Source organism: Syngnathus leptorhynchus, chromosome 3 (assembly GCF_054491065.1).
Source record: "Syngnathus leptorhynchus isolate UIUO chromosome 3, UIUO_Slep, whole genome shotgun sequence".
Taxonomy (NCBI): Eukaryota; Metazoa; Chordata; class Actinopteri; order Syngnathiformes; family Syngnathidae; genus Syngnathus; species Syngnathus leptorhynchus.
In genome coordinates, this window is record NC_141197.1 from 11,250,931 (window position 1) to 11,274,812 (window position 23,882).

At 38.8% G+C, this 23,882-nt stretch overlaps 1 protein-coding gene across 4 annotated transcripts; it reads left to right on the forward strand.

Moving 5' to 3' along the window:
- On the forward strand, nucleotides 1-23,542 carry nfat5b (nuclear factor of activated T cells 5b). Of its 4 annotated transcripts, XM_085907602.1 has the most exons (14): nucleotides 1-150; nucleotides 236-279; nucleotides 8,911-9,033; nucleotides 12,652-13,276; nucleotides 13,726-13,912; nucleotides 14,598-14,788; nucleotides 15,033-15,205; nucleotides 16,304-16,438; nucleotides 16,509-16,561; nucleotides 17,066-17,198; nucleotides 17,345-17,413; nucleotides 17,571-17,662; nucleotides 17,758-19,456; nucleotides 19,766-23,542. In XM_085907602.1, exons 3-14 carry the CDS (start codon nucleotides 8,979-8,981, stop codon nucleotides 19,972-19,974), a joined length of 3,621 nt encoding a protein of 1,206 aa, XP_085763728.1. In that variant the 5' UTR covers nucleotides 1-150; nucleotides 236-279; nucleotides 8,911-8,978; the 3' UTR covers nucleotides 19,975-23,542. The 4 variants fall into 4 exon arrangements, with proteins under 4 accessions (XP_085763728.1, XP_085763727.1, XP_085763729.1 ...); XM_085907601.1 differs by having other exon boundaries at nucleotides 1-279; XM_085907603.1 differs by lacking the exons at nucleotides 1-150; nucleotides 236-279 and adding an exon at nucleotides 6,637-7,540.
- The last annotated feature ends 340 nt before the right edge of the window (nucleotides 23,543-23,882 follow it).

Here is a 23,882-nt window from a genome sequence, read left to right on the forward strand (position 1 = left end):
TGTGCGAACCCAAGTGAGAATAGACCGACGCACAAATCAAGGACACATTTGGCAACGACGTGGACACGGCAGCGTGGACAAATTTGGACACTTTATCCCACTCTCCTTTCACTTTATCCCTCACACCTTCGATCGGCGGAGAGAGGAACGGTGAGGTCACGCTTTTGCCCAACAGTGCCCGGCTTCCGCTCTCTTGAGGGATTGCGATGCCCTCTGACTTTGTCGCGCTTTTCAGCCAGGAGCTTGATCTCAATTTACCCGGATCCCTCTTCTCCCAAGGTAACAGCACTCGTGACGCTTAATGTTTAATTTTGCAGTTGACACCTTTAGTGTAAAGCCCACTTCACACCGGTCAAACCAGTTTTGGGTTATTTGAGTGAAAAGCAATGGAGTTTGGACACTAGTTGACCTGTAAACATCAGCGTGTGGTTGGCATGCGGGCCCAAACAAGCCCTCAGGTAAGTTTGCAGAATTTTCAGCTGTTGGAAAGAGATCTATAAGAAATTGCAAACGTAATATTGAGTTGCACTAATTGACATCTGCTAAAGTGCCATGTATAAAATCTAGTTCACTGATGGGCGACTTGCTGCTCATGGCTGCAACCACACTCGAAGTGACCCCTTGGTTATTTTTTCTCAAATTTAAATCAATCTGTGAATATCTGAATCCGCAGATGTTGACTAATTTTAGGTTGTAACATCACTTATCACCACTAGATAGCGGATGTGTCTAAGTTGCACTTACACTGGGTCTTATATTGCCCTATACTAATATTATTATTTGCAAATTTTGAATGGTATACAGGACAAACAGTACTGCAATAAGTTAATTCTGATATTTATTTATTCACGTATTTCTATTTGTCATGAATATTCGGAAAATGCTTTGTTTTAGATTTTTTTTAGTCTTAGTATTTTTTTTAAAAATAAGTTGAAATCAAGCACTTCTAGTGTAAATACATTTTTCATCTATTCGTGACCAGTAAATGTGATGGTTTTTTATTTTATTTTGTTTTTAATTAGCATTCTTGAATATTTGTTGCTGCTGGAAAACTTATACATTTGTCAGTAATGTGATTAAAACGAGTGGAGTCAATATTTACTTTGCAAGTCAACTTAGTGTGCACCTCTACATTTTTCGATTTAGGGGCCATTGTGCTCCTAATAAATTTTTTTTTTAAAAAGTTAGTCCGCAGCCTTGCTGCAACATTGTGTCAACTTAATGGACGTAAAACATCTGCCACTGTAAGCGTTAACGCATCACAGCTTTCTGTGAATTTCTCGATAGCAAAAGTAACTATCTCTAAATAGTTTTCTTCTATTGACACCAAACCAAAGGCTGGTCAATCATTAAAGGGACTGGCTGCGCAGTGCGCGTGTAAACCCTGGCTTAAATTGCTGTCTTAATATTGACTCTGCTGTGCTAAGCAAACTGAAAGGCATGTGCTTTGAAATACTTGATTTCCTAGAAAAATTGTGAATATCTGATATAGAGATGTGAGGGACTAATTGTGGTAAATCGCCAGATACAATGATTCTCTATTTCTGACATCAATCTGAAAAGCACTCTGAATTTAGTTGAATTAAGAAACATTCATGTCATTCACAACACTGTGGTCTTCTTCATGCATTGTGTGATCATCTAAACATGTGAAAGTTAAAGAATATACTGGGGATTGTTCCACCATCAATAACTTCTTTTGAATCTCATTGATCAATGAATCATTGACTTTAGACAAACCTCTCGTAAAAAGACAAATCTTATTCAGGTCATAATATCACTTGCTCTGGTATTTACTGCACACTCGTGACTTTGTTTCGACCGTGTGTTTATATGCAAGTGGTTTAACCTGTTGTGGACATGCTTGGACAATGTGCACTATACAAATGAAACTTTGAAGGTCCAACACAGTTCCTTTGCGGGATTCTGTTAGATTCACGGATTCTGTTAGAGTGACACGACAGAAAAAAACTCATCTCTTAAAAGGGACCAGTTCTTTTTTTTTTCTGGTTGATAAATTGGTCTTGTCCTAGTTTTTATGGTTGTGAGAAATCAAAATCCAGATTACGTTGAAAGTAATTGCCCAGTTTGAACGTCACTTTCAGTATAGTATAGCAAGAGAGTGGTATGAGGTCAAAAATGGATTAGCCAATAATCTTCTTAATTCTTATTCCACATGCAGAAAATGAATTTGAAAAAAATAAAAACTGAGTTAGCAATGCCCCTTTTTACAAACAATCCGGGTGACGCACAAATTTGAACCTCTTACAAACAATCCGAGTTCCGCACACATTTTTCATTGAACAACGACCTTTATTTATTTATGATGTCAAGACACGAACAGTCACCAAGGATGAGCGGATGGATCTATGTTGTGTTTCCTCTTGTGCTGCGCAACCATTATTGTCATAAACTTGATCCTTCTATGGCATAAGGCGGAAAGCTGTTGCCTTAATTGACCAAAGTTTCACCTCCGCATCCTTGCTGATGCAATCACTAATAGTATTTTTGCAAATGACGTGGTAGCACAATAGAAGTCTGAAAGTCATTTCAATTTTGTCAAAACAATGCATTTGCAGTGTATGTGTGCTTTATTTACTAAAATAAATAGTATTGAGACAAAGAATGGTTCGTGACAGTGTAGTCATGTGCATTTTGTCACCAGCTGGAAATGTCAGCTATGTACATTTTATTCAGCAATGCATTCAGTTCACCTAAGTACAGATGTCAGTCAGAGGCAGCAATCTTTTATGAATGAACGCGGAAGCAGGTCCCATGTCAACATATTGAACATTTGCCAAACAAGAGCTAAACAGTCAAAAAGGCTCCCACGAAAAGGGATGATTAGAAAAATGATCACATCAAATTTGTAGCGAATTAAACTTTGAAATGAGAATGTGACTTAACACTTGATCATTTTTTCCCCTCATAAAAAAAAGACACATTTCCCTTGATCGGTATGCCAAAATCAACCAATGTTTTGAAAGAAAAACAACAATTATTAAAAAAAAAACAACTACACTTGAATCAAAGTTTCCCGTGCCATTATGGAAATTTTTTTAAGAGATATATTTCCAGTTGCACTGTTGAAGTGAGTCAAAAATTGATGAAATTGTTTTATGCCAAGTAAATTTGGCCACCAGACTCCAATTTGCACTGGTGGTCAGAGATTGTGCCTTAAGTGTTGCACATTTTCTCCAGCCCACCAGCTGCTTGATGTTTGTGAGAAATAAAGCCCACTTGTTTGGACTCATAATTATATAATTTTCCTTTGAATATTTTTGGTTTTGATGTAAAATGTTGTTTTGGAGAAACTGTCCCTCAGCGTTTATTAGTTTGATACGTGTCAACTCCTCAAGGTTCAAATTAATCGTGTTTTACGGATTTTGTAAACACCCCATACTCGACGAACATGGACATTTTGAACGTGCACAAGTTTCTGTCTAATATTGATGATGCCAATAGAAACATTTGATACCCAAAGATTACAATATTTGATCAAAACTTTCAACGAATTTAACTTTTAACTAATGGTATTGTTATTTGCTTTTTATTTTATTTTTATGTAGAAAAAACAACAAAACGATTTTTTTCCCCCAATTAATGATCTAATATTTAATTTTCCATCCATAATGTCTTTTCTTAGCACAGACTTATCAAACTACCGGAAAAATAGATTACAATTATCTGGTGTGACGCTGATGCCAAAGGATAGTTATTATTTATTGACCGATTTTACACTTTGACACCATTTGTACGCATATTTGACATTAATTTTAGTTTCCAACGGTTCCTTTTCATAGAATAATCTTGAATAATATAAATGTTTATTTTTGGCAACAACACTCCTCTGTTTCTATCACCAGATGTGTAACATGAACTTTGAATATTCATAGTTCTGTAAAATTTCAATGTCACAGACATTGAATATCTGCCCTTGGGTTTATTCCTTAAGTTAAACACCACTTAAGCAGATAAATGTTGCTTTAAAACGCCTCCCGGGACATGAGAGCCATATTTCATTGTATTTTGAGGTGGTTCATTATGTGCACGCATTATGGATACTTTACGGTAATATAGACCAGTCGCCATATTTCAATACCCCCCCCCCCCCCATCTTGCGAGATGTGATCTAACAGCCTTGTGGGCAAAGCTGTAAAACTCGTAGCACTTGAAAGTAGTGTTTGTACTATTGTTGACTTGTAAGGTGATAACCATCATCAAAATAATTCTGTTTTGAAAAGGAAAGGGAGGGAGGGGGATGTGCACTGTCCTACTTTCTACATAGAAAAGTTCCACGACTCGTGTCACAAAAGATGGACAGGGATTCAAAATGTTATGATAAAAAAACACTCACTTTTCAAATGATCTACCAACTTAACATGAACTTAAATAGAATGTTGGGCCTCATGATTTTAATGCTGCAGTCCACTTCAGTGTGCTACTCCTTCTGGTGTGGCTTACCTTGGCCACTTGAAGGCAGTACTATATCACAAAGTATTTTTTATTATTAGAGAATAAGGAATTTATGCGTGTTAGTCTTCTTGTAGCATCTGTGTATTTTTCCACCATTTGATTCAGAGTACAACTCAAACTAAGAAGTGAAGCAGCATTGAGAGAAAAGATAATAATGAACTATAATTCAATCTGTTCCAGACTTGCATATGACATTTGATGAGTTAGCAGAGCGTCGTGGGCGATAGCTTTGTCATTTTGCATCATAAATTATGAGGCAGAATGTCAATGCCATCACCCATCCATCTGTGGCAAGTCCACACTTGAATCTGTTTGACTTGGCTTTTCTGTGCTTTTAGAGCCTTATTGCCCCATTTGTGCACAAATCTTTGTTCCATTCATTTATTAAGAAACAGGACATGAATTCAAATGGACAATACAGTCAAACATGTGATCATTGTTTTCCAAAATAGATGCAGATGTTTGTCTTATTCCAAGGATTTGGATAATTTTAAGTGAGACGGTCTCTAAAAGATGAGTTGTTTATCATAACAGTTTTTGATTTACTTGATAATCGATTTGTTGTTGATAAGGAATCCTCTAGCAGCTATGGGTTTCCAAAATAGAGCAGGCTTTGCGGTTGGATATGAAAAAGGGCAGAGTTGGACACTGACCGCTCACTGGTGAATTCACACAGGGGTGTTACGAAAGCAAATTCCAATTGTGCCACCGCAATAACAATAGGCAACCAGAAATTTATGCAATGTGTTTTCTTAGTTTTTTCACACACTGCTGGTTTGTGGGTCATTTGAAAAGCTTCAATCCTTAAGGCGCTCATGCGAGCAAACATCTATTGTAGGTATCGCAATGCTGGAAAATGATAATCGAGAAAAGCCATTTAAACATTTCGAAAATGATAAAAGTTGACATTTGAACTGAACAGCCACAATATTAGAAATGTGTTAGGTGAGTATTTTCATTAGGGAATTTGGACATCCACCTTGTTTTGGTTGAACAAGGCACTTTCGCAGTGTCACAACAAAATGGTCACAAGTAGGTGGTCTGCAGGTGAGTATTTCGTACACTGGTGTCATTTATTTTCAGGCGGCCAACGTAAGGGCTGTGAAAGTTTGGTCTCAAGGAACAGGGGAGACACTGCTGAAGTTTGTTTTGAAAGAAATGTATTTTAATTAGGAAAGAAGATTTGATTTATTCATGCACAGCAGTTTTGTTCCAGCTGTTTTCATTTGGGAGAATATTTTTGTCCATCTGTTTGAAGTCCTCTAGGCCTTGAGATGAAAAATGTGATCCCTCTTCTTTTGCCTCAAGGCTCTGATTGTTTTGAGGTCGTGTCTCACTTAATATTTTAGTTTCTATAGGCTGGAATTCTCACTCTTCTCTTATGCCTTAGGATTTTGAACATGATCATGCTAAATGTTCACTCGTTACCAGCCATTGTATTGTTTTAACTTTCTCTTCCTTTTTTTTTTTAACTGAACCAGAAAAACTGCTTCTCAAATCTACAAGTCCTTTCGCTTTCTATTACATGTTTGTGCACATGGATGACGATTTTGATCAAAGCAATTCGTCATAAGCCATTTAAATTGAAGTCAGGCTATTACTTGCCAGCTGGGAACCACAAAGTTTCACAACAATCACTCCTCAATGTTGACTCAATTGATCAGTTTGCATCATCGCTTGATGATGTTGTACCTTTGTTGCTAAAGGCTTTTCCTGTTTCGTCAGCATCACTTCCCTCTGAATCAGACAGCAATGGCTCCATTTTTTTGATTAGTTCTATTACTCTGTGGTTATAGGCTTGCTGTATGCGTGTTGGCATATTTTTCTGTTCAGCCAACTTGAACGTCTGCAAATAGTTTGAATGCCACTGCGTTCACCTTTTATGTGATGTCTAATGTTGTTTCATGCCAGCACTAAAAAAGTAAAACACATTTATAAGGCCTAATCTAACAGGATCAAGACTGCAATTTTTCCAAAATATGAATACCCAAAAAGATTGTGTGTAACTTGATGATATGGAATCACAGGTATCCTTGCAAGAATACACAAATAAATCCCGAACAGATGTTTTGATGATTTGAGGGAAGTTTTGTTTTTGGTTTTTTTTTCAAATTTGGATACTTAGTCCTGTTTTTTTTCCATCGATTTAGGTTATTCAATTTTGTTTCCTTAGGAGAGTGAATTCAACTTGTGCGGTGGATCTGTGTTGCTATGGTGCCCCTGGCAGCCATCATGTAGGCTTGGCTGTAAACATTTCAGTGTTGTTGCACAAGCTTTGCTGCAGACACCAGGCCCAATATATTGACACAGTAATTTAAACTTTGTGTCTAACCACTTTCCAAATTAGACAAGATAACACTAGTTGGAAAAAAAAAAAAAAGCAGATAGCTCTCTTTTTGTTTCACAGAATTCACTCAAACCTGTTGGGCAAGTTGAAGTAGAGACTATGTTCCAAAACCATACTAAACGAGTCACGGGAGAGAGCGAGAGGTAGGTGGAGTGGAGGAGGGGTTTTAATCACCCCTAAAAAAGAAATACGTGCCACGCCCTACGTGTCGGGGCTAGTAAGAACAAGCAACAGGAATGTGAACGCAATGAATAAGACTGCCAGTCACATGGTGAGTGTTATCTTTTTTTTTTTTTTTTTTCATCCTGCATCTCTTACCCTGACGCAGCATGAGACAAAGTACGCTTAGGAAATAATGACGAGGAATACTTGTTTGGGTTATTCTGTGTAATTGTAATGCAAAACACACCTACTTGATTTTACCCACTCGAGCTGTTCAGTAAATCTGTTCAGTACCATCCTTATGATGAAGCTCAAACAGCAGTGGTCCTCCATAGTTGCTCATAACATCACTACTACAAAGTTCTAACATGAAGTGGTGTGCTTTGTTGTTGTTTATACAGTTGGCGTGAAAGGGCGAGTGTTTTGTCACGTGCAAATGAAGAATTGCACTCTGTCTGTGTAGACAGGAAACAAACATTCAGCACTTTTCACTCTTCCAAAACATCCAGGGCCTGTGGAAACACTTTGAACAGTCCAGCCAGTGATGCGAGAGCAGTGAGTAGAGGGGAAGTGTACATATTTTCTGCCTGTGCGGTTGGCAATGTGTTTACAGGAAGGGCTGCCCGGTTGGAGCACATTTCTGCATGCACAGTCTGTGAGGGAGCCCCAAGAAGACTTGAGTTTTAAACAAAGATACAAACTCTGGGAGAATGTTTTTGTATCGGGAGGTGGCAGTTATGAACGTATGGGAAATGTGGACTAGGTAGCACGGTCACATTCGATCCCTGAGTATACGGTATGAAGTTCAGAATTAAGCCCCTTTTCTGGGAATCAGCATTCCCTGCTCATCTGCTCTGAGCTCTAAGAGACTACAGAGCTTTGGGAATGATGCAACCCGGCCCGGTTTCAGTATGTGCCGACTTTGGGTTTTATACACGGAGAGAGCTCACAATGGAAGGGTTAAGTATTTGATATACACACCAAGCCGCATGATTCAGCTGCAAGTCATTAAAGCTCGCGGTTGGCAGCGAAGAGAGCGAGTCGGGCAAATTTGACAGCCGCTCTAGGTCCATACCATAATATTTGGATGATGAATCAGACTACTGGTAAATGTGTTGACCAAAGGCATAGAGTGGACAAGGGAAAAAGTGTTGGATGTTGTGTTAAGATCTGTTTTTGTTCATGCGCCTCAGTCGCTTTGACATTTTGATACGTGTTGATATCATTTCACCGCACACATTATTATCCTAGCGCTCTGTGACTTATTGTCTGAGAAAAAGTTTGCTTATGATAACTAGAATGGATAACACTCACTTGAGTTCAGAACTGCGTCCTAATGTGGAGCAGCATTATGATTCTGTTTTTTTTGTTCTGCCCCACTAAGTTATCGTGGTCGGTCAGGCCGCATGCGGTAATACTGGAAAATTAAAAAACAAGATGTAATGTTTTCATTTTTAACAAAACTTACAAGCTAAAAACAATGTTTCCATTTGGACAGAAACAATAAATAACCTCTTCTCATGAATCCAAAACTAATGTAGCCAGAAAAGCAATTTTTTGTTTTGAAGGTAAACATTAAGTACCACAATAATGGAACTACACAGTGGAGCCCCGTTTTTTGGTGGAGAGATGGACCGCAAAAATTAGCACCCATTATATATTCGTGAAAGGTGGAAAAAATCTTGGAAAACCTTGTATAAGCATCGAATAAGTATAAAAATGACAAATGGGGTTGGCTCCTTTGTCCTACCCAAAAATAATCATTGCAAAACAATATTGAAAAACAAATCTGCAAATGGGTCAATGTGTGCTAAACCACAAGTATGTGTCACCAGGAAAATTGGGTAAAACTAATCAAACTGGAGAATTCTGTAGTTGGTTATATTGAGTCCAAGTGCTCAGCTTACCACTTTTGTATCTCCTAGAATTAGTGTATGACCACCTTCCCGGAGAGCTGCACTTTTGTTCCAAAATCCAGTAGAACCCATTAACCATGAGCCAAACCAGCGGTGGAGAGGCCGGACCCCCTTCAGCTTCTTTAGTTTCAGGTAAGATCCTTGTTTTTTTTTTTTCTTTTCCTCCTATTAGCAGGAAAGGTTGTGTTCAATCCCCCCAAAAGACATCTTAGTGGTGTTTCATCACAGAGTGCATTGTAAAAACAACACTTAAGCATTCCATTATGTTGAAGTTTCAAATTTGATCCTTTAATTTTAGGTTGTGTTCAAAATCAGTCACATAAACAATATTATACTGACTCCCGTGAACTCCTGCATGTTCACTAATTAGCCTTTTTGCTGGTTTTTTTTTTTTTTTTAACCTATCCTCTGTAGATTCACAAATCTCTTTTTTGCGCCAATCCCTATACCGATTAATAGTAGTCAATGAAATAGACATCTGATATTTGGAACTACTATTCATTTTCATTAAAATGGAAAATATTGGCATTTAAAAAAAAAAACTACCCTCCAACTAATAACGGGTTTAACGTTTAATTTTCATTTGAAACAAAAACAAACAAACGTTGCAGAGCGCTCCTAGATTTAGCTACATCTGATTGTCAGAAAATTTGATTCAATAGTTCCCTTAAGTTCACAGTTTTAAATTGATCTCTCATTGGCTATCAGATTTTTCAAAGAAGGTTGATGGTGCCCATAAGTGGCCCAGATGACAATTGAATGAAATTAATATTAGCAATTTCACAGAATATAGTTCACTCTTCATCAACCAAATGACAAACAGTTTTCAAACACAACTCTGATCCATTGTAAATTACCTAATCATTTGTCTCATAATTCCAATAGCTCAACATCACCCAGTGGTTCTGAACACAACCTAAAAAAAAAAAAAAATGGAAATGCTACATTCCTGCATGATGTTTCGCAAATTCAAAACATCTACGACCGGAGAAAACAATAGGGGTTGTCTGGTTGGGAAAAAAATGGTGCTGCACTGCCCACATTCTTGTCATTATTCTGGAATTCATGCATACATGGATGGGTTCCACAAAAACATGTCACATGTGGTCAGAAGTAATTATACAACAGGTTAAGAATTTATTTGAGAGAAGATGCAGCACACAGGTTACAAGTACCATAACAAAGGTTTTTAAATTCAGATTTCAAACATTTTGATGATTTTTGGGGCCGCTTGATGGTTACTTGGCAGCTATTTGCACCAATCCTGAGGTTACAGTGCTGAAGAAAAGCTTTAATTAGAAATCACTTTTGAAAATGTAAGATTCGTCATGCTGCATGAAATAAAATAATGAACAATATAATTAAAAAAAAAAAAGTACAGTATTTTAGCAAACTTTCAACAAATCCATTCTTCAGCATTTGTACAGGGAAATGTAGTAAAGCTGATAGCAAAATCTTCTTTTCAAAGTCTATCAACACCGAACTGGATCTCCAAAATGTGCACACAAGCAAGCAGAAGGTCAAATACTTGATAGTAGTCTCTTGTTCGAGGAAACAGATGACTCGCTACTCGCTACTTTAAAACACAATAAGTCCCAGTGCCCTTGAAAAGATGACTTGGATTCTGGCTTTTTAAGGCAGAGTTGCCAAGAAAGACTAATAAAAGGAAAAGAGAACAATAGACACACATTCCTCTGTAGCTCAGCCTGTTCCAGTTAAACCAGAAATTTGTCTTATCCAAATAACGGTATTTCACATTCAACCACTGTATTTAATGTTCAGTCAAATTTGGCTTTTTCCCCACAAATGTGAACTTTTGCGCTTGGCCCTAAACAGTAGAAAATGAATAGATGTTGGTATTCTAAATACAATCTGAACATGATCTTTTTTTTGTATAGTACTGTATTTCAGTAAACATTATGATGATTCCAGTTCAATTGATGGTCTCTTTCATGAAAAAATATTTATTCAATGATTGAGAATAATGTTGATGTATTCTCTTGTGCCCCCCCCCTCCCCACTCTCTTTTTCTATTAACAGTTTGCTTTGTTTGCAAACCCATAAAAGCTCACACAGTTCATAATGCCAGCAACAGCTTTACTTCTATTCGTCTGCAAGTGGGGCTGGGCGATTGTGGAAAAAAACAATAGTCACTATTGTTTGTGTTTTTGAAATCATGAATAATCGGGACTATCCCTTATCTCTTTATTGTATTTATTTGACCTAATTCTATTTTTCGGTTTTTATTTCCACGAGTCTTGGGACGTACTGGGCTACCCTTGTTGAAAACTCAACTTTACAAAAAAACTTGAAAGAACAAACAAACAAAAAAATACTGGTCGTCACAAATTAAATAAGAATTTACGAAAAAAAAATCATTTAAAAAAAATTTATGTATCATATTATTTATGTAAATAAAACCACACAAAAAACAACACAAAACTGAATGCAAAAAGACAGACAGACAGACAGACAGACAGACAGACAGACAGACAGACAGGCAGACCATCTTCACAAACTGTTGAACACAATAATTGTTTTTCTTGAATTATAATGATTTTAAGATAGAGATGACGATCTAATTCAAATTAATTGCCCAGCCCTATCTGCAAGTTAACCACACTGTTCTCTACTTCTCACACAACTAATTGTTCCTAAATTACAGTCTGCAGGCATGCTGGGGTGACTTTTTTCAATCATTATTTTTGACTAATTTCTTCTAAATTACAGCGTGCAGGCATGCTGGAGTGACTTTTTTTCTGTTCACTTTCAGCCCTTATTGCTCATTCGCTGTCTCATTTTTATTACAGGAACTTCCCTCTGAAGCAGGGAGGGTCTGCATATAAAATGGTCTGCAGTTCTGTGCTTCATAGGTCAGAAGCTTGTTTATTTTGTCTATGTGGCTACATTCAGTCCCAGGCAAAACCATTTTTTTAAAATCCTAAATTCAAGCTCGATTGACTGGCATGCCACATTTTGCTCATTTTGAACCATCTTCATCATATTGTGACGAAAAATTAATTATTCTCCCGTGCTAATTTGCCGAGTTATTTTTTTTCAAAGATTTCCACTTTTAGATCACATCATTGAACCAAGGCTCATAGTATAGTTTATTTTTTGGTAAGGCTGCCTCTCTAGTTTTTCTTTTCTACAGTGACATCCGTCAATATCACAGTTGATTACCACTTTGGGCAAGTGTTTTTATTTTTAAGCCCTGCATTTATATGGGGAGCCGTTCATCTCAAATCACATGTTCCCATTGAAATGAATGGAAATGCCATGAATTTGTACCTGCCGTCTTCAAGTGAAGTAAAGTCATGTTTATTTAGTATATAGCCTTTAATCTCAGAAACGTCCCAAAGGGCTTCACATGCCCCACGGTTGACAAAAACTCTCTACATTATGATTCCTGAGAGTTCTAGGGCCTAATTCTGCAAATACATGTATAAAGGTTGTGGAGTTTGATACCTCCAACAACATTAAGAACCACTGTTCTAGGCAATAGTCAATCATATTGCAACAGGGTGTCCTCTTCTTTGAGTCATTTGAACTCCTCTCACAGCCCATCATGCGGTGTTAATTGCCACCATAGAGTGCTTAGCTTTTTTTTTCTTGTAAACTTGTAGCTCAAGTCACTCATATCTCAGGGCACCATAGTACAAACTTGAGCAAATTTAAGTTCTAAAATGGAAAAAAAAAATGTCAGGATGATATGAAATGACATTAACTTTCCAATTATTTGCACTGTAGATGGCATGCCCTGCTCCATGACCATGGATGGCCCCCGCAGTGCTTTTCCCACCTCTTCCAGCTCCACCAAACATTGCAATTCTTCAACCAGTGACCATGTTCACGGTGGCAATCTCGACCCAGAGGACATCCGAACTTGCCGAGCCGTACCAGAGAGCTTTGGTGCCGAAGTTGGGAGTGGCAACGGCAATGGCGGTGCTCATTGCCTGGCCACTAATGAAGTCGGAGGAGGGTTAGGTGTGATATCCCAGGAGGATCAGCCCCATCAGCACATGATGCCCCCCAAGCGTCGCACCGAACTGAACATCTCACCGCCTCCCCAAGACCTACTTAGCGACAGTCACATGTCCTGTCAAGCAGAAACCTCATTGGATTCAGAGCACAGCAACAGCATCTGGATGGAGGACTCCCTCTCCAACTTCAGTAACATGAGCACAAACTCTTACAATGACAACACAGAGGTGCCACGAAAGTCACGCAAACGCACCCCACGACAAAGGCCGGGGCCCAAGTCTTTGCTTACCAATGAAGCCAGCATGGATGTTTTCGATGCGGACAGCGCCAAAGGGCCGCACTATGTCTTCTCCCAGCTCGGCTCGGACAGCAAGACTGGACAAAAAGGAAGGTATGGTTTCAAGGATAAGGCCACCAAACTCATCCCCACCTTTCAGTAAAGTTAGACAGTGCTACAGCCAGTGTCTAAAACACAGCCACAAAAAGTAGGAACAAACTACTGTTGCAAACTGTGAATTACAGCGGCTCTCAAAGGCCCAGGAAAAGCAATGCTGATTAAATAAACAGATACAATTCACTTGCTTAATGAAGGGCGTCCACATTGCTTCGTGCACCATGGCAACTGTGGAGCACTTTCGCCACTGATTGTTTTAAGTCGCTAGGTAGATCCTTTATTGATCCTGTAGGAAATCCTGGTGAGAAAAGGAAATGATGGCCATTATCCAGAAGCGTGAAGTCAATAAGTCTAGGCTTGATGTTTTCAAGTAAAACAAGAGGCCAGAGGTGATGAAATGTGGCTGTGTCAAGCTTTCTTTTTTTTGTGTCTGTTCTTTTCTGCAGTCCACAAGAAAAAACTCCGACGCCTCACCAAAAAGGAGTTCTATCCATGCAATATCCATCTAAGAGTGAACAAAAGGAGCTGAAGATCCTTGTTCAGCCCGAGCCTCAGCACCGGGCTCGCTACCTGACGGAGGGCAGCCGAGGGTCCGTCAAGGACCGCACTCAGCAGAGCTTCCCTACCATCAAAGTAAGTGTTGAGTTGTTTTTTTTTTTTTTTCCCCCATCTCCAGGCAGCCTTGTTAAGGAACCACTTTTGAGGCATGAGGTCATTCGTGTATAATAGATATCAGCCACCAAATTTAAGCCCGCAGATATTCCAAAGGAAGATATCAGATAAGAGTCCAATGTTGCCATGAGATACTAGAAGTTTATTTTAATCCCATAACCATGCTCGCATCTGAAAACACACACCTCAAATCATCTTTCCCAGTTGATGCCAATAATTCATTCCAGCCTCCCTCCCAAATTCTCAATGTCTTTTGAATTAAAAAAAAAACCACTCAGTAACATTGTACTTTTTGAAGAATTGTTTACGATGTGAAAATCTTCCTTGCAAGTCAAAGCAAAACATTGGCCAAATGACAGCTTGTCACTTGAAAAACTCGTTTTACATGTATCTCAAGACACCACTCTACTTTTCAGTGTATGCTTCCTCAAGCCACATTCGGGGATAAGAAAGTTTAAGCTTTTAATTTTGAGTTGAGATTTGGAACAGCGAGTTTACGAATGAAATGTATAAATATTTGTCTAAATTCAATAAATCTTGGGAAACATTGACAAATACCATTTATCTTCATAAAGCCAGTCAAGACGTTAACTTCAATTGTTATGCGTTTATATTTGCAAATTTTTGTATTCAATATGTTTTACAGCTGGAGGGTGTCAATGAGCCAGTCATTTTGCAAGTTTTTGTCGGAATCGATACTGAGCGGGTGAGGCCCCACGGATTTTACCAAGCTTGCAGAGTGACCGGCCGCAACACCACAGCCTGCAAAGAGGTGGATATTGGGGGTACAACTGTCATTGAAGTCCCCTTGGACCCAAGCACCAATATGACTTTAGCGTACGTACTTTGTCTTAAATGGTCAGCACACTGAGCATTTGTGTGCACAAAATAGGACTCGGAAGGGTTTTATTATTAAATTTGTTGAGCCGTAACTATATAACCTGAAACGGTGAATTGATTCGATCTGAGTGCCAACACATTGTTTGCAATTTCCTTAACAATCAGTTCTATTGGTAAATTTTGAGTTTCTTCATGACCTAACATTTGTTTCCTTAAAAGCTGACACTGAGTCTTTGTGCAGTGTGGACTGCGTTGGAATCTTGAAACTCCGAAATGCCGACGTGGAGGCTCGCATCGGTGTGGCGGGGTCAAAAAAGAAGAGCACACGTGCCAGGCTCGTGTTTCGGGTCAACATCCCACGTCCAGACGGTTCAGTGCTCACACTCCAAACGCTGTCGTCTTCCATCCTTTGCAGTAAGTGAAGCTGTTTGTTTTCAGTGCTTGTGGATGGAGTTACTTCATTACTTGGAGAAGCGCCGTATAAAATTGACTGCAGCCTTAGGCCAGAAGGCTCTGTATTTGTCCGTTTTTGAAGACATTGTGTAAATTCCCTTCATTCTAATGCAATGTATGATCGTGCAAACAGTTTAAGGGTGTGGTGGACTATATAAACAGGAAAGCCGCTGCGAGAAAGCTAATTTGGTAGAACTGACACGAGAGGAATAAAAGGAAGGACAAAACAATAGATGTGTGATACCGTTTAAACTTAGCCAACACGCAATGCACTACAGTATCTTTCCACATACGGTAAATGAATGACAAGTACTGTACATGTGAGTCTTGGAGGTATGTCTGAATCATATGAAGGGAAATACTCAGGAAGGAAATACTGTATGTTTTGATTTGTTTTGTTTTGTTGTTTTTGCGTATAACATTTTTAAACCTCTCCTCTGAGAAAGAAGCATTGTTAAAAGCTGTGCGCAATGTCAACATGAATCTACTTATCAGGTTGATTTTATAGTATTATGACAGTATTATCTTCCAAACAGTAGTACCGGGTTTAAGGAAAGTAAAGTGGCACCTCTGTTTGACTTGATTTTGAAATAGTACATACATTGTGCCTCACAAGCTGCCTTTTTAATCAATAAAAAGGAATTGTGATTGTAAACCTCTGAATTTTTTTTTCAGGTTATAGCTTCTACATGCCAAGGCCCCAGAGTAGCTGTCTATTCTGAGCTCAGTGGCCCTTAACATAAAATGTTAAAGCACAAATGGAATCACCGTAAAACATTGTAAATTGACTTGCAAAGTAAACACTCACCTCTCATTTCCGCTGAATAAAATACTTTGACAATAAATGCAGAAAGAATTTTTGAAAGTTTTGAGTTTACGTTTTGTTTTGCCTCTTTTTGCTCAACAATATCATAATAAACACGTTCTAAAGCTTGAACACTAAAGAAGTATTGTTTAGACTGGGAGTGCCAGTATTATCAGCAAATCTGTGTTCCTTGCCACTCAGACTGCCTTTCATAATTAAAAAATATTATGCTCTAATATGCCTTTTGTCAACAGCTCAGCCGGCAGGGGTTCCGGAGATTCTGAAGAAATCATTGCACAGTTGCTCAGTGAGGGGAGGAGAAGAGCTCTTCATCATTGGCAAGAATTTTCTCAAAGACGCCAAAGTTGTTTTTCAAGAAAATATCACTGGTAAGAAATTTGAAAATTGATTCCAACTGCAGAATATTTCCAGTTCAATAATCCTCATCTTTTTTTTTAGATGAAACATCTTGGAAGACGGAGGCAGAAATTGACATGGAATTGTTTCACCAGGTTGGACTTAATCTTGTTTTATTTGAACCACGTCATTTGTGGCAACCATAAATAAGTCACTTGAGATTCTTTGGGTCATTTAGAAGTAATCATCTTATGTAGCTGATGGTTCAAAGGTTTCAGTGAGCTCTTTGTATTGTGCCCTAAATACACAGTCTCTAAGGTGTGTTTCAACACTGACACCATTGATCTTTACTCTTGTTAACAAAACACTCCAAAGGAACAAAAAGTATTTTATTTAACAAGTTAATCCTTGTGTGATCAACATCGCTTTTAAAGCTAACACATCATAAGAAGCTAATAAAAAGCAAACATAGACTGAATGGCTCAAACATTTCTGCGTTACTATTTATGTTTTGTTTTGCTTAAAACGAATGAAAGTAAATGTATCTCAAATTTCCTTTCATCGTGTAAATGGCAGGTCATTGCTAGGGCTGCACAAGAGTATCAAACTATGTTATTCATGGACGTATTTGTTTTTTCTTTCTTTGTTTTTCTCCCAAGAATCATTTGATTGTGAAGGTTCCACCTTACCAGAACCAAAGCATCACCTCTCCAGTGTCTGTGGCTATCTATGTGGTCACCATTGCTGGCAGATCCCATGATGTTCAACCTTTTACATACAATCCAGATTCAGGTTGGATTTAGTTTGTTTCTTCTCTAAGTACAATGATGATATCACGTCATTGAGAGTGAACTGAAAAGGTCATCGGGATTCTTTTGAATTACCAGTACACTTTTGTAGTCATGTGTGTGAATGTGTTTACGTGACTACTCTTGTAGAGAACACTGAAGTTTTTGTGAAGAAGGAGACATCATCTCCAGTGAAGACGTGTCCCTTTGATGATCAAAGTAAATATTTCTTTGTACATATTTTATTTCCAAAGGGGAATCAAAAAATGTTAAAACAAAATACTATTCTTTAAATAAAATACATAGATCAAATAATCCAATACAGGGAAGAAAGCCAGATGGTTTCAATAAATCATTCTCATACATCTCGTTACAGTTCTGATGCCTCGTATGGTGCCTCAAGTGAAGAAAGAGGAAGTCACTCCAATGGACGTTACCAACAACCTCCAACCCTCTGCTGTGTTCAAGGTAATTGATTATAAACTGGTCACCTGATATTTTTTTATTTTAAAGTACTACTTATAAATTACATTTGTGTTTGAACTTCTCATTGGTTCTGCCAGCCGCCACCTGACCTTTGTCCAGTTCAGCAGAACCCAGACATGTCTACAGGTCATCTAAATAACATAGAGTTTTCCAACACATTGCCACAGTCCTTGGGCGACCCCGACAAGGCTCAGGCTCCAGATTTTACCAACACAGAGGCCTTAACTACAATCCAGCCCATGGTGGGTCTTGGGCAGGGGCAAGTCAGTAGCTCCGGGTCTACGGCGCGACCTTGTGGTGATCCCGGAGCTCAACAGCAGCAGCTGCCCATGTTCCCTTCGGGCGAAGTGAACCAGTTTGATGAGGCGGTTCGACAAAAGCCCAAAGCCTTTGGTAATGTGCCACTTCAGACGGATAACTCAATGACCAACCAGCAGCACCATTTGCAGCACCAACAGATCCAAAACCGGCAACTTCAGCAGCAACAGCAGCAAATTCAACAGCAGCAACTTCAGCAGCAACAGCATCAAATTCATCAACAACAACAGCAACAACTGCAGCAGCAGCAGCAGGTGCTGGAGAATCTTCAACAGCAAATGTACCAATCGCAGTGTGTGAATGTGGAGCAACAGGGATCCTCACCATGTGCTCTACCAAACCAGGGCTCACTTTTCCAACAGGCTCAGCAACAGCAGCAGCAGCAACAGCAACAACAAACAACTCTCTTTCAGCCAACCACCGATTTGCTCTCTATTCAAACCAACTTCCTGCAGCAGACACCCTCACACCCCTCACCGCCAGCGTTCCACAACGCCAGCCCTCTGGCTGAAGCGCACGATCCCCAGGGAACTCTGTTTCATAGCCAGGGTGCTTCTCACACTCCAGAGCCGGTGCAGGTGGTGCTCTTCCAGAACCCCATGACAGTTCTACCCTCTCCGGACCAGCAACCTTCAACGCCTAGTCTTTTCCTCCCCCAGACATCTCTTTCAGGTCAGCTGACAACCAATAGTAGTAACCAACAGCAGCAAATGGCCTTTCTCAGTGCTCTCCAAACACCTGCTCCTGAACAACAAGCGGTGTTTCAGCCTCAGGCTCAGACTCAGCTCTCTCCCATTCAGCAAAGCGCACCAATGGAGCAACAGCAGCCTTCCCAGCCTCAGCCCCTCTCTCAGGCAAGTCAGCAGCAATGTTTGTTTCAGAACATCTCTCAGCATCCACCTGCAAACACGCTGTCTTCAGCTCAACAGCAGCCAGCCGGACACCTGTTCTGTAACAACCCGCTGCCTACCGCAGACCCGACATCCAACATTCTCTTCAGCAATCAGGGGCAGATGCCTCCTATGAGCAGCAGCAGCAGCAGTCTAGTTTCCCAAGAGCCCCAGAACGCGTCGCTGCTTTTCTCACAGGCCAGCATGGTGACGGTAACCCAACAGGTGCACTCTGAGCCCATGGCCTTAGGTAATGATGCACGTCAGCAAGTGCTATTCCAGGAACAGCAACCAATGCAACTTGGAAACGCCACAAACAATGGGCAAGAGCAGTCCGTGGGGATCTTCATGCCTCCGCCAAACATGGCCTCTCTGCAAAGCGGGTTGTCTCAGGAGCTCGCGCAGTCCGCCATGTTTGCTTCGCCCAATGGTGTGGCGAACCTCCAGACGACCACCTCGTCTCCCGTTCAGCAGCCGGGGACTCTGTTTCAGTCTGCAGTCGCTGGGACCATCAGGCAGCCCGGCCAACCTCAGCAACCTGACGTATTCATTTTTGGAATTCACAATGGTGAGCAATTTGATTGAACCTAATCGACCAGTTAAATTTCAATCGTGAAGAAATTGACAATAAAGCAGACTTTGACTTTGAATAATCCAAAACTTGGAATCTGTTTCATTCCCCTATTTTTAAAAACTTAAAGTAAAGCTTTTTCTCCATCAAGCACTTCAGCCGGATACAGATACAACTATGAATGAGTGAAGATTGATAATTGATAATGAATCGGATTTTGTTAAATTCTCATCAATTCCCGTACCCATTGTTAGTACAAGTCTGTAAACAATCCTGATGGACCTTCTGTGTTCTCTCCTCCTGCAGAATGTGGTCAGATGATGAGCGCACCAGGAGACACGGTGTCTGACCAGATCATAGCCATCAGCCAGTCTGGGCAAAACCAAAGAGAGAGTGAGGCCCGCATTCAGTCGCTGTTCAGCCAGAGTGGCTTGAAAACCTCCCAGAGCATGGAGAGGATTAATAACTTGGCTATCAGCCAAGAACAAGGCAACGCCTTAACCCGTTCATACTGATTTCCACAGAGGATTTCTCTTTTATTTCTTCAGTAACAAAACAGTTTGAGGTGATTCTAAATGGGAATGAATAACATCTTGTCTTCGGCCCATTTAAGATTAGATTTGATCTCATTTGGGGCCCCAAATTATTTTCTTTGAAAATTACTCCAAGTGAACTAGATTTGAGTGGAATAGAGCTACTGTATATAGACGGGAGATGATAGCTGTATGTGCTGTCATTTTCAAAATATTTTCAGGATGGCGTGGTACAAGCGAAAGGAAAGACTGAGCAGTGTGGTATGAATGTAATATGGTGGGCGTGTGGTTGAAAGGCGCATAGAAAGTGTATTGAGAGAAAAGAGGCAAAGAATGGCTTTTTTTTTTTTTTTTATTAAATATGAATGTCGACACATTTGTGCCTTTACAGTATAGTAGCAGTACTTAGGATTTCAACATTAGTGAAATATTGCCAATCCTTCTGTTTTGACATGTTTATAATTCATTTTTGTCACAGGAAGGTTGATGAAACTTAATTCGAGCAAATGGGCTCCAATTGGGATTTTATTTATTTGCGTATTGGAATACCAGCGAAAAATCATCAGGATGATGTCCACGAGAATACAATGATGATCGAAGTAAAAATAATCTTTTGGGACTTGGATTAAATTACTTCTTTTTCAAGATTGGGGGAAAAAAACGATGAACATAATGTTCTTTTAGTCCTTTGTTAGTGGTACTATTCTACTATCATGTCTCAAAATGTAACATTAGCAAAAGGTAGCACTGAAGTTGAAATAAGTGAGGAACATTTGAAGCAAAGGTGTTTCAAAGGATGTAGTAGACAGAATGTTTGTATTAGACTGTGTCTACCTATAGTACAAATATCAGAATGTAAATTAGTTTCATTATGTGTCATTTGTCCTTCGGAGTTACATTGATGCACTCCCTCTGTGTCAGGTACGCATAACCGAGGATTATGTATCATAGTTCAGAAGTTTAATCATTTGCTTTGGTTTTGGGAATTTGTGCGGTTTTTTTTTTGTTTTGTTTTTATCTCGGTGTGAATTTCAACACTCCAGCCTTTTATGTTCTGCATGCTTTTAAGTCTTTATTACGAGAAAGGTTGAAGAAAATAAGTGGACAAACTGTCTTAATTTGTTTGGCTGTAATTAGCCAAGAATTTGGAGAAAATTCTTCCTACTCCTAAATGTGTTACATAGAACGGATATAAAAACTCTAGACATCCCAATTATAGTAGTATTGGAAAAAATCTAACCAAGTTAAATTATTTCAAAACTTTAACCACCGTGAATTAGGCCGATGAACTTTACAGCTCAATCTATTCGAGAGGGGAAGTAAAAATAAACAATTTAGGAAAAAAACGTGTACACACCCTCTTATAATCAAGATATGGCCGTGTTTATAACTAACCAGTCACATTTACACGAAACACGCTTTATATGAATCCTGATGACGAGCCAGTTTTATGGCCCGTTTGCTTATTGTACTTCTCCTATCTTTCTTTCCATTTGTGTGATCAAACAATCAAACAGCAACTCGTTTCTTCTCTTGTGTTTCGCTTTTGATTTTTTTATCCTGCTGTTGTTTTTGTTGTTTGTTTCTATGTTTCAGGGGCTGGTCTCTGTTAACGTACCTAACAAAAGTTCCGTTTCTTTTTGTGTGCAATTTATTTTGTTTTATTGCTGTGTTCCAACACAGTTGTAATTATCCACCCACAAACACCAGATAGTTAGATGATGGGCAACGTACTAGTACAATGTAACCAACCTTTACTAATGTGATTATTGGCGTGATGGTATGTTGTTTTGAGCAAAGCTGTTTTTAGTGGGATGTTACTCCAGAAGAACACCGGATACATAGCTACGTGTCACTGTCTCTCTTTAAACTTGTGAAACTGAAGAACTATAGTTTAATATTTATGGTTGTGTTTGTTAAATTTGTTTCTCCAGTGAGTCTTTTATTATTGGTTTAGTCTGGCCTATGTATTTATTTGCGTAGTTGGGTTAAGATCTTTCGAACTGTGACCGATGGCAATTTATTGTGGTTTGGAGCCCACATCTGCTGATCCTCAATTTGAAACCTGTACTGAGACACAAAAAGGTGTTTATTTTTTCCCCCCAATAAATAAAAGTGACACTTTTATATGCAATTACACTGGTGAATTTTGGAAAAGTAATGTGACACATTTTTGGGCAAATGGCACCAAAATTTCCATCTTATCCTTTTAAATAGGAATGACTTTCAGTATTATGACCAACACAAAACAATAAGATGTTCCGTACATACTTTGTATCGAATGTTTGCAAGTATCTCACTGATCTCAAGATGCACTGAGTGCACAGCTATTTTTGTATGTGGATTCAAGTTCTTTGATACATTTCTTTCAATAGAACAAGCTGTAATGTTTATTTTACCAGGTTGACTATATAATTTGCTTAAACCTCTTCAAAATACTACAACTTCAAATGCAGTGGTGCCTTGCAATACAATATGCTTGCAGTTAACTCAACTCACGTCAAGTAGTGAATCATTTTTCACAAAGGAAACGCCAAGCTGTTTAGTGCTGTGCCGAGTTGGTTGACTCTCAAACTAAACATGAAACAAAGATTTGCATCCGGAAACACACCATTACTCTTTTAGATGAAACTGCTAAATAGCATCAATCTATATGTCACTATTTGTATTATGGAGTGCTATTTTTCCCAATTTATTTTGAAGTGAAAGCTGAAACAAATGACTTGAGATTTGAGTGTTTTATGTTACGAGCATGGTCACGGAACCGATTGAACTCATCGCAAGGCACCACTGCTAAGATACCGTACTGTAAATAAATGTGCCTGTCATATTTTGCTCATATAACACCCAGCTTGCTTTCCAAGTCAAGACACTTTAAATGTGTTAATAATGCTCTAGAGCAGGGATGTGATAGATGAATTTTGTTCTGAAATATCTGTCATGCATTGCACCCATTTGTACTGAAGTATCCAATGCATTTATGTGGACATGGATGCACATGATTTCTGAAACTGCTATGCAGCGAAACTGTAAATGTAGATCCGTTACGTTTTTGAATATATATTTTTCTATGCATCCGCTCAGTTTTTAACTATGATGGAAACAAAGATTGATTTTTATCCCATTATTTAAGCTTGTTGGGCTTTGTCTCTGATGCTTTGCTTGATTGCCTTATGTGTTTGATGCCTTTGTGTCGTTGAGGTACCAGGACCAGGAAAAATCAGCACATTTCATTTTCAATTTTTGGGGAGGGGGTATCTGATCATCACATTTTATTGTTAATTATAGTGGGAAAAGTGCTTCTGAATAATTTGTTCTGTATCTGACAGTTTCGCTTTAAAAGTCTCCCAGCACAATTGACACTCACCTACAGTTCATGTTTTATAATCCAGCATATGAACATTTCTTTGAGGTGTCAACCATGTGAACAACTGTCATATAAATATTCACTTAAAAAATACGTTCAGCCTTTGTTGGGATTCATTTTTCTGTAAACCTGCTGCTATCTATATTAAACATATACAAGAGAGATATTGATTGTGATCATTCTAATTAGATTTGTGTTCAACACGTTTTTATTGAATATAACTGGTGCAAGTCTAGAATAAATATATGAAATATTGGTTACTATAAGTTGAATAGTTGTTAAAAAAAAGTATAAATTATTTTGTGTGGATTTCAGTCAAAGTCAATATCATATACTATATCAAATATTTGGCCACTACTTTTAAGACATAAGAGTTTAATGATTCTACATTTTTGAGAATTTAATTAATCTACCTATTAATGATGACGAGGGATTTTGATAAAACGCCAGTGGCTCATTAATCGTTTCCCTTTTATTCAAATATATATTCAAAGCAATGATGAAACGTTTGTAATATTAATCA

What these genes read in the sequence shown, in the direction of transcription:
- nfat5b (XM_085907601.1), top strand. Translation starts at nt 8,979, where the DNA reads ATGAGCCAAACCAGCGGTGGAGAGGCCGGACCCCCTTCAGCTTCTTTA. An exon ending in AAGACTGGACAAAAAGGAAG is followed by an intron (nt 13,277 to 13,725) that starts GTATGGTTTCAA and finishes TCTTTTCTGCAG; the next exon opens with TCCACAAGAAAAAACTCCGA. An exon ending in TTTTCAAGAAAATATCACTG is followed by an intron (nt 16,439 to 16,508) that starts GTAAGAAATTTG and finishes CTTTTTTTTTAG; the next exon opens with ATGAAACATCTTGGAAGACG.